This window comes from Salvia splendens, chromosome 3, assembly GCF_004379255.2.
Source record: "Salvia splendens isolate huo1 chromosome 3, SspV2, whole genome shotgun sequence".
In the NCBI taxonomy this organism is placed as follows: Eukaryota; Viridiplantae; Streptophyta; class Magnoliopsida; order Lamiales; family Lamiaceae; genus Salvia; species Salvia splendens.
The window spans coordinates 28,636,265-28,647,663 of record NC_056034.1 but is presented as its reverse complement, the minus strand read 5'-3'; the positions used below and the strand labels follow the sequence as shown (position 1 = coordinate 28,647,663).

The following is an 11,399-nucleotide window of genomic DNA, read 5'->3' as shown; positions in this document are numbered from 1 at the left end:
CGCCATGGTGATATGGGGGTCTGCCCATTCAGAATCCCGCTCCCTGGATATCAGTTTGATTTGACTTTGGAATGGTAGCTCCTTCTGTTCACCGATGGGTTCTTCCTTTCTCGAGGAGAAGTTGATCACTCTTTTTTTTGTGGCTGGGTGCATGCACATATTTGGATTTATTTCCATCGGGTTTGCTGTTTTCCACTTGACGCCTTCTTCACCCAGCCTCAGTTTTTTTCCTGATTGTCTCTCCTGTCCATGCAGACTTGGTTCAACTGGATTGTGATACGCCTGGTCAGGCATGTCCTTGAGGGTACTCGGCGATTCAGGTAGTTGCCTTGTTGGCGTAGGATTCTCCTCCCGCACCCTTCTCAGTAGGGCAGCTTGGTCAGGTGTTTTTTCATTCCGATCCGGTTGAGTGATCTCTCTAGACTTGGCTGGTTGTGATGGCTGGCAAAATTCCATAATTGCCTTTACAGTGGCTTCATCATCCATTTCCCCAGTCATTGTTGCCTTGAACCAGTCAGCTGCTTCCCTTTTAAGCTTCTCATCATTAGTGAGGTCAGAGGGTGGTTTAACGAAGAGTTCCTTTTCCAGATACTTTTGCTCCAGAGGTCTGACATCATCTACCGATTGAATGTTTTCGCTGTCCTGTGGCTTCCTTGCAGCTTCATTAATGTCGACTGTAAATCGCTCTCCATTATATTCCAGATTTATTGTCCCATGGCGGACATCAATGATTGTGCTGGCGGTGAATAGGAAAGGTCTTCCCAAGAGGATTCTAATGGACTCTTATGCTTCTGGCTCCGTCATCTTTATAACAAAGAAGTCGGCGAGGTACGTAAATTTGTTCACCCTGACGATTTCATTCTCCAGAATTCCCTCGGGGTAAATGGAAGACCCATTTGCCAGTTGTATCACCATATCGGGTTCGACTAGTTCTGCTTCCCCCAGTTTTTTATACATAGAATATGGCATAACATTGATGGACGCCCATAGGTCGCACATTGCTTGCTCCGTTAGAACGCCCCTGATGGAAATTGGGAGTGTAAATACCCCTGGGTCAGTCTTCTTTGGTGGGAGATCACTAGGTTGGATTACACTGGTCTCTTCTTTTTTTTCGACTTGATTGAAGGTGATGGGCTCAAAGCTTCCGTTATGATCGAGTTTAGGTGCTGGAAAACTCACAGATGAACTTTGACAAACTGTTTCCGATTTCAGAGAGACTGTATTGACAATCTCTCGTCCTGTAGGTTGCTGCACTGTGGCTGGAAGCTTCCCTTCATTCCCTCTAAGTTCGCCCAAAGACATGGCAACCTGAGATAACTGCTTTGTACGCATCTCGAGTGCAACCCTCTGTTCTTCCTGTGTCTGTTATATTTGTCGCATTGCATCTTGTGGTTGATGCGAGATCATCGCATCTCCTAGGCCCTCATTTTGCTGCCTGTTATACCTCTGATTAAATCGGCCTCCCCCATGGCCTTGCTGGTAGAAACCAGAGGGTCCATACTGTCCTGGTTGGTCTTGGGAAAGATGATTTTGTTGGTTTCCTTGGAAATACTGTGGGTTCCCTTGATTTTGCTGGTTTCCTCTGTGGTACTGCGGAACATAACTCACCATTTGATTACTTGGTTGCCTTCCCTGGTTGCTATACTGAGGGGCTTGGTGTTGGTACCCCCATTCTCCTTCCTGTTGTCGGCTTGACCAGCTAGGTTGTCCTCCACTTGACCAGTTCCCTTGAGGTCCACTTGACCAACCTGCCTGACCTCCCTGCATTCTATTCCCTCCAGTGTTTGGTCTATCCAGGATTCGAGCTGGCCAGTTGGACTGCCCGTTAGAGGGCTGTACATGTTGTGTCGCGATTAGTTGTGGTTGGCTTTGATTCTGATCAGTCCATCTGAAGTTGGGGTGGTCCCTCCACGGAGCATCTCTCTGCTTCCCCTGGATCCAGTTGCCATTTGTGTTCCAGTGGCCTACGGCGTTTACTTGAGCTTGTGGTTCGACTTCGGGAGGGAACTCGCAATAGTAGTAGTGGTGCTCCGGTGGTGGCACATATTGCTCCTCCTGAGGATCCGGCGGTGGAGGTGTTCTGGCCTTCGCGACTGCCTCCAGCAGCTTCTTCTCCATTTGTTCAAATCTGGTCTCCAGCTTCTCCTCACTGCGCGCCACTACTGCGTGGGCTACACCTCTTCTGACGTACTGGCCGCGGGACATTTCGTACGACCTCTTGGCTTCGATCAACTTCTCTAAAATATTCTTAGCTTGACTGAAGGGGGTTTTTGAGAAATCCCCTTGAGCAGCTAGATTGTGGACATTCTTACTATCCACTGTAAGTCCGCCGTAAAAGGTGGAGTAGACCTCCTTCTCTCCCATTTTGTGGTTTGGGCACGCTTGAAGTAACCCTTGAAATCTGTCCCTGTAATGGCCTAGTGGTTCATCGTATTCTTGTCTGGCTTCTGTAATTTCCCACTTCAAGGCACTTGTTTTTTATTTTGGAAAGAAATGATCGAGGAAAATCTTACGAAACTCCGCCCATGTTCTGATTGAACTCTCTGGGAGCCTTGGTAGCCATACTCCAGCGTCTTCTTTCAAGACGAAGGGGATCGCCTTCAGCCTATACTCCTCTGATGTAGATCCAGCCGGGACTGGCTGGATATCGCAATATCTGCAAAATTCTTCCAGGAATGCGTAGGGGCATTCCTTCGATAGGCCGTAAAAATGCGACAGAACTGCCAGCACCCCAGATTTGACTGTAATTCCCCGCATTCCTGGGGTAACGGCTATGGCTTGCGTAGGCTCCTTCTCATCGTGAGCATGTAGGGAACCAATCCCCGAATCATTGTCTGTCCCTTCCATTTTCTTCTCTGCTTCTTCGATTAGTGGTGGTGGTGTGGAAATACCTTTTTCCTCACTGAATAAGTTGTCACCGATTGATGACGACGCGGCTGCTGCTAAGGCGGCTTTGTAACGGGTTGTTACAACTCCGGCCTCCTGGACTCTCCACTGAGAGTGAAATTCGAGGCACGATAGAATTAGTCCAAAGTCCTCCGCGACGGTACATGTTCATAAACGGAAGGAAAAAACAAATTTAAAAGAAACGAACAAAACTATTTACACCTATGCGCTAAACACATCTGTGAAACAACACCATTTTTCCCCGGCAACGGAGCCATTTTAGTGAGCTCGAGATCGACAGATTGGAATTGGATCAAGTTATATGGAAGATAACCAAACCGGTCGGATCAGTTAGCAAATTGTCGTTGCCACTTAATCAAATCAATCCTCAAACCGACTCACACAAGAGAATATTTATAACTCCCGATTTCGCACTACTTTAATGGTAAAACGGCAAGTTCAGGGTCGATCCCACAGAGAAAAATGTGTTGCGAGTGTGTGTTTAGTGAACATGGGGGTTGGCTGCGGCCACGCTTTAACTTGGGAGTTTTTAAACTACTGGATTATACTAGGCAGAAAAGTAAGTTGACTAACTACTTGATCAAGCTCCGGAATATTATAGCTAAATACTTGAAAATTAAAGCTGCGGAAATTAAAATACAACAGTTAACACAAATTCCGAAAACAAAAGAACTTTGATTCCAAAATAAGTCTCAACAGAGTGCACGAATTGAAATACAAAGCATAAACTAACTACGAGCATTAATTGAAATTTAACTAAGCTAAGCTACGAGATTGAAAGAACTGAAAGTGAGTAAACCGAGCGATTCTCGGATTGAGACTGGAAACAACGTCTGGCAGAACCAAAGTTGATGTCGCGTTGAATCTCTTACGCTTCACTAACTAGAATTCTAACCTAAGCTATGCTAAGAACTGGACGAGAATTTAAAGTTAACTAAGCTAAACTAAAACTAACTAAGGAGCGGATCCTTTTTCATATGGTGGCACATCCTATATTTATAGGCTCGGCACGTCCTTCGGCTGGATAACGATTTTTGGCAGGAAATATTCGCTCGTACCGAGAGTGAGCAACTCTTTGATTGCCACGTGCCCTTCTTCAACGCTTTTCATAACATAATGGTGGCCCAACTTGTCCTTTGCGTCTCATGTATCATCACGTGTCCTCTTCTTAGAGTTTCGTCCTTGATAACAGAAAGATGCGCACCGTCATCTTTACGTGTCCTTCCTCTGGAATTCAGTGGTCCCCTCCTTGACTGCTTGATCACCCCCTTTGATCAACTCCCCCGATTTATGGCCTTTTCGCCCTTTGTACTAACTTGATCAGTTTAGCCTTGATGCCTTGGTCAAGCTGCATTCCTGCACTTTTAACACTTGTTTTTGCGCAATAACAGATCAAGTAGCGTACTTTTACCCTTAAACCAATGCATGAAATAGGCCTTATCACAGAGCCAAGCCACCCTGTCTATCAATCCATGAGTGAGTAGAGCAGTGCCTTGTTGATCTATCTCATCCACGTAATACAGCCCGTCCCGTTCAGTGCCACTTCCAATGATTACCCCTGTTCTGATATCTTGCAATAGGCAAAAATTTGGTCGCATCAGAAGAGTACAAATTAACTCTTTTGTCACATGGAGGATTGATAACAATTTGTGTGACATGGAAGGAACATATAGACAATTGGATTAAATCAGAGTAGTAGAAATTTTGACAGTTCCTGCTCCTTCCACAAGATTACATTCTCCACTAGACGTTTGGATATGACTTTTCGGTGCCCTATGCATATTAGATATATCAGAAATATCATAAGTGATAGTGTTAGTGGCTCTGCAGTGATATATCAGAAATATCATTTTTATTATCAGAGAAAACAGACATGGCATATGACGCATGCAGGTTTTCAAGAATCTGAAATCTATTTTCACAATGTAATGGTGCAATTTGGAAATTTTTTGAAATTTTAGGGCTCGGTTGGGCAGGTTTTGGCTGTAGGAGGTCGGTTTTAGAATTTTCGAGAGTCTTGGGTTTTATCTGCAATTTTCCAGGATCATAAGGGGGGCTTTTGGCATTTTTCCTGATGTGGGGTGTATTATGTGGTATCTTGGGAAGTTGAAGGCTTGGGAATAAATTTCCTAACCCTAATTTACCTTCCTCCGAATTCGGCGCCTCCACCTCCATTTCCCCAATGTTCACCAGATTTTGGCCGCCTCCTCCTCTAGCGACTGTTGCCACTCCGACCACCGTCCCTTCTGTTCCTGGGTTGTCGCCTCGGTTGTTAGCAGCCTCTTGGTTGCTCCCGATGGTGGTGACCGACGCTCCTTCTCCTCCGGCTATAGTTGCAGCCGCGCGACCCCCTCTGAACGGCGCCGACGAAGAATGATTCTTAGCTTTCTTCTCCTGCCACCACTCCGGGTATCCATGGAGTTCGAAGCATGTCTCGCGTGTGTGTGTTTTCTTTCCACAGTGAGAGCACAGTAGCTTCGATTTGTCCTCCTCCGGTCGTCTGCTCCAACTTCCACCATTTCCGCCGCCGCTTCGCTGAGTGGGGTTCTGGGGCGCTGCCTGATTCGGCCATGGCTGAGTCACATCTAGCCCGACGCCGATTCCTTGAGTGCCGATGGAATCTCTTGACTGCAGGACATTAGATCTGGCATCCTCTCACCGGAGGATGGAGTATGCGACATCCACGGAGGGAAGTGGTTCGGTTCTGGGTATCTCCTTTTTGATGCCTTCGTATTAGCTGTTTATGGCTACCAACAATTGTAATAATCACTATTCTTGTTTCTCGGTATTGTAATTCTCTATATCCTCTGCATACTTCATTGGATTTGGGTGTCTCCGATGTATGGAAATCCATATATCATTTAGAGACGTCCATAAATCCTCCAAAGATTCGTCCTTCTGTTTTAATGTGATTGCTTTCATGTACAAGTCGTACACTTGAATTTTATTGCCTCCACTGGCGTAGGTGATCTCCAGGCTGCTCCATATGTCTCTGGCCGTCGGGTATTGAGACATACCGTTGACTAATTTCGATTCTATGTTGTGAACTAACCATGTGAAAACACAGTGGTCCGCTTGTTGCCATCGTTCGAAGGCTTGGTCGGTCTTTGTCGGAGGGGATGAGACTCCATTGATGTGAGAGATCATTCCTCTCCAACAGATTGCCGCCTTCATAAGGACATCCCAAAGACGGTAGTTTTCGCCGTTTAATCTTTCTGAGATTACTAACGGTGATGAGTCAATTTTGTAGGCTTTTGGTTTCGGTTCTGGAGGATTTGTGGGTATTATTTGTTGTTGGTTGTGCGCATCAGTTCGGCAAACATTCAAGCAAATTGCTCTGTTTCCGATGGCTTTGGTGGTTCGTTGTTATCTGACATTTTGTTGGTTTTGACAGGATTCTGCCGGATTTTGGTTAGAGGGTTCGAGATTGGTCCGAGACAGTGATGAGACTACTCTGAGTCTCACCCCTGCTCTGATACCATCTTGAATGGTGTATCAGGCATGGTTTTTATTTTTAGGGTGGAGAAGTTGTAGAGAGAATAGTATGATTGATAATTCCTTGATGATTTTATTACTTCACATGTAGTCTCTTTATATAGGCATTTACAAGTGTGTATACAAGGAATGCTATCAAACTATTTTAATGATATCAATCTCTTCCCCTAATTGTATCAATCTATCGTTGGAGTATCATTGTGATTGATCTCCTATAATTTTCTCTTCTTTTCCTTGTTTAACAAATGTACCATTAATCATGGGCACATATATATAGCTTGTTGCAGTTGAAATCGAATCTTTAAAATCACTCATCTTTTACAATTTAATTTACTCCAAATTTAATTTTGGGATTCCAACACAAATTATGAGCAATACTAGAAAGAACCACATCAAAAACTGATGATTTTGCCATTCTATTAAGTATCGACAAACGGAAATCGAAACTAAATGACAATGCATGTTGACTATCTAACTCAAAGATGTAGCGAGAACAAAAATCGTGTATATATGAAACCGAAAAATGTGATGGAAATCTATAATTGAAGCAGTAATAGTAATTAACTAATTATGATATGTTGAAATTGAATTGAATTGAATTGAATTCATCCACCGGGTCTGGTGGCGAGCGGCACCACCTCCGCGAGCGGCGTGGAGAGCGGGGAGGTGCGGCAGAGGGGGCAGGTGGGGTGGAGGCGCAGCCACGGATCGACGCACCTGAGGTGGAAGAAATGGCCGCAGTCGGGAAGAGGCCTAAGCATGTCGGTGGGCTTGTAATCGGCGAGGCAGATGGAGCAGCAGGCGGCCGTACTAGAGTCCTTGTGCTTCTTCACCTTTGAGTAGAGCAGCTTCGGGTATGCGGTGAGGGTGGCCTCGTCGAGCCCGCCCTCCCCCGCCAGGGCCCCGGGATCGTGGCGCTGGGCCTGGGGGAGGAGCATGGCGGGGGCTGTGCTGGTGTTGCGGGTGCAGTAATAGGAGGCGAGGGTGATGGTGGTGATGAGGAGGAGGATGCCAACGGACACGCCGATGCCGTACCCGAACCCGCCGATGCTCTCCGACCCGAGGAACCCGCCGGAGTCGGTCGTGGAATTCATCAGATTTTGATTGTTTGTAAAGTCAACGATTCATTACTAGTTACAAATCCAATGGGGGAAGTTTTATTTGGGGAGAAGATGCATTTCAATTTGGATTTAACACTTTATTAATTATGGGATGCCTGGTTGACGCCCGATTTTCTATAATCTTATTTATGCCTATTGGATCATTTTTTATATCCTTTTAGGGAAGTTAGTTTATATTAAATGACAATACAGAGAATTCTTAGATTTAGAAGCAGCCTACTTGCTTGTCTAGGTATGCCGGATTGCTTGATTGTCTATGATTTCGCATCACAGATTGTTGGGAATAATATGCCGAGTTAATTGTTTATGTATCACATATATATACTTCTTTATGTATGTATAAAGTGAGCAACGAATTGTCAACGGTTTGTAGATATCCATCCTTTACGTGTTTTGTTACATGTTGTATGATCATGTGAGTAACGTCTTTCTTGTTTTATTTTCTTTACGAGTATTAATTAAATGGGTAATCAACGCCAACGAATCTGTCACTCTTCAACAGCATGATCTAGGCAGCCTGTCATTAATTTATAAATAAAAATTGCCATTGTATATTAGTGATGATATTATACTAATGTATCGACGCTAGTTCCAAAGGTGATATTTATGGGTTTATGATAAGTCGTATTCTAGGCCTTGGTTACTGGTCAGTATAATGTGCATAATTGGAATATATCTGCAAAACAGTTGCTAAAGTGTGCAGGGAGAGTGTTCTAGCCAATATGGGAATGTTCGGATAATTCAGGTGAAAAGGCGTCAGAATGGTGCAATACTGACCAGGATGCATGCCAAGAAGGCTCGAGATGGAGAGGAAGGATAGCTGGGAAGATCAGCCGCAAGCAAGGGGCAAAAGGGTCATTTCATGAAGAGAGTCTACCCTAAAAATCAAGGGAGGCCTCCCTATAAAAGGAAGCCACTTGGAGAGAGAAAAAGGAGGAATGAAGGAGTTCATCAACTCCTACGCTTAGTTAGCAATCTCTTTTCGGTAGATCAACCCTTCAGCATTATCCTTCATATTCTCATTCCTCGCCACAGCCATGGTCACCTGAAGACCATCAGTTCGCCGGAGTTCCACATCTTTTCATTCCAGTCAGCGTGATCGTAGTGTCAACAGTTTCATCGCCGGAGTGGCAAAACAATCTTTATTTGCTTTCTTAGTTAATCGCACTTGTTTTCTTACTTTGTAATTGTTGCACTTTCAATATTTGCTTACTTTGAAGTCTTAGTTGCGATCCAAACGATTTTATGATACGAATCTGTTTTTCTGCATCGGTTCTTGTTTGATTTCGTTCCTTTCTGCCTAGATAGCTTAGATCCAGTTGTTACGGTAATTTCCAGTTGTTGCGAGCATGTTTTCATTTCCGAATTGATAGATCTGAGTTTATGAGTTCAGTTTGCTGTTAGATTTTAGATCTGAAATGGTTAAGTGTGAAGGCCTAGTTTACGTAGTTTCTGCTACCTTGCATGTCACCCAGTAAGTTTAGTTGCAGTTTCGGTGTTCGATCTTTTGATTTGAAGTTTTAATTGTAGATATGTGTTCATGAAGTTGTTAATCTGTGTTTCTATGGTGATAAGTCTGGATTTGCTGATCTGAATTAATTCATGTTGAAGAAGAATACATCTCCATCCACTTTGGGACCACTTTTGCTTTTTAACCACTTTTACTTTTGTCCTTTACTTTTCAGCTGTTACTTTTCAGATCTGTAGGCCTAGTCACCTAACTACCTCTTTTCCTCTGATATTCCGTTTAGCCTTTTATAGTAAACTCGTACTTTCCATATGTTTCTGAAACATCATGTTCCCCACTCTCACGTACACAGCCGTCTGTCAAACATCTCTCCCACCTCTTAGTCAGTAGAGTACCATCTTAAATTGCAGCCTAGATTAAGTCTCAACCCAAAGCGTGGTAGCTAACCAAACCTTCCAGAATATCATCACGGTACCAAAACTCATCATCTCTGTGGGATTCGACCCTAACGTCCACTATACTAGTCAGTAGAAGTGGGTTGAGGAATTTTTGATACCAGGTTCAGGCTTAGCTGGGATTTCCATCCTGATCAGTAGGATACATCCTTTGCTCGAAACGACACCTGACACAAACCTGCACTTTCAAATGGCGCCGTTGCCGGAGATGAATGATGTTTTTAGCTATTATTGTGTGTGGTACTTTGGCGTATATATTGTTCATAACTTTTTCTCTTTCTTTTTCTTTCAGTTTATGAGAAGCAGTTCGGCTCCTGACCATCGGAGACCGAAGATACTTCAGCGAGGATCTATACTCGTAACCACTCGATCTGGCTTGTCAAAAGCTCTGTCTGACATAGGCACGAGTAGTGACGAGGAGCAAGACACCATAGAAGGAGGAATACCAGAACAGGTACTACAGTTGGAGGGTAACCCAAGGAGAATGACAGACCACAATGATGACGATCCAGAGATCGGGACGCTGAACGTGCATACCGAAGGAGAACCACCGCAAGCTATAGTAGTCACCCCGGGGCAGACAGCTTGTGATGTGAAGCCCCATGTTATTACAATCCTGCCCACGTACTGTGGAAAGAGCTATGAAAGCCCTTACGAATTCCTTCATGAGTTCTGTAAGATTTGTAGGGCACAGAGAAGACCAGCAGGGGCGACCGATGATGACTACAGATTGAAGGCTTTGCCGTTCGTTCTAAAAGGGGAGGCTAACACCTGGTTCATGCGACTGCCCCCCAATTCCATTGAGAGTTGGGCAGATTTCAAGTCGGCGTTCTTAGGGGAATTCTTCCCGTCATTGAAGACGAGCGCATTGAAGAGAGAGATAACCAGTGTGAAGCAAGGGTATGATGAACCCTTGAGTGATTATTGGGCGAAGTATATGAGTCTTTTGGATGCATGTCCGAATCATCGTATGGCCGATATAGAAATACATCATACCTTTTATGAGGGGATGAACAAGGCAACGAAAGACTTGGCAAACTCTTCGTCAGGAGGAAGTTTCACGCAGTTAAGGGTCAACGAAGCTAAAAGGGTCCTAGGGAAGTTATTGAGTGCAAAGAAAGAGTACGACAATTCTAGGGATGGCTACAGCAGAGAAAGAATTGCTAGTGCCTTGTCTACTGATCAGGAGCATAAGATAGAGCAGAAGATGGATTTGAAGATGGACGAATTGAAGAAGACACTCCTGAGCGCGATCGAGAAGAACGCACCACCACCTTCCCCAACTGGGAGCTACAAAGGTGCAGAGCAGGGAATTCAAGAGTCGGGCTATGATCAGCCTAATGATTTCGTCAATATGAAGTAAGTTAATGCTGTCGGGTACTACAATTCTAGTGGGCATTGGATCCAGGGAAGGCAGCGGGACTCACCATGGAGGGACCATCCGAACTTTCGATGGGGAGACGGGAACCAAAATCAGAACCAAGGTCAAGGTCAGAACCAATACAACCCCCACCCGAACCAGAATCCCAACCGTGGCCCAGCAAATCTCGACCACCAGGCCAACTGGTCAGGAAGGAACCAACAAACCCATAACCACAACCTACAGAACCAAAACTCAGACCCTGTTTATGTACCACCCCACCAGAGAAACTTCCAAAATTACCAGAGTCAGCATAATCAAGGTTCCCAACATTAGCATAACCAAAACTAGTTCCAAAGCCAGAACCATTTCCAAGGCCAGAACCAGAATCAATATCATCAAGACCAGTACAACCCTCCTGGCCAGTATAACCACTACCGATCTAACCAGAACCAGCAAAACTTCCAAAATTACCAACCCAACCAAAACCCCCAGTATAACCATCACCAAGGACCAAATCAGTCCCAATATCCTAACAGGTCGAGGAGATCTATGGAGGACATGATGGGAGAATTTCTCGCTTCGCAACAAAG

The 11,399-nt window shown here is 44.7% G+C and overlaps 1 protein-coding gene across 1 annotated transcript; it reads right to left on the bottom strand.

Moving 5' to 3' along the window:
* Positions 1–6,885: 6,885 nt before the first annotated feature.
* LOC121794701 (RING-H2 finger protein ATL70-like) lies at positions 6,886–7,607 on the bottom strand. Its single transcript, XM_042192984.1, has one exon. The coding sequence runs from the start codon at positions 7,494–7,496 to the stop codon at positions 7,008–7,010; it is 489 nt and encodes a 162-aa protein (XP_042048918.1). The 5' UTR covers positions 7,497–7,607; the 3' UTR covers positions 6,886–7,007.
* Between the last annotated feature and the right edge of the window lie 3,792 nt (positions 7,608–11,399).

Bases quoted from the DNA above. Each gene is read 5' to 3' on its own strand.
- LOC121794701 (XM_042192984.1), bottom strand. From the start codon at position 7,496: ATGAATTCCACGACCGACTCCGGCGGGTTCCTCGGGTCGGAGAGCATC.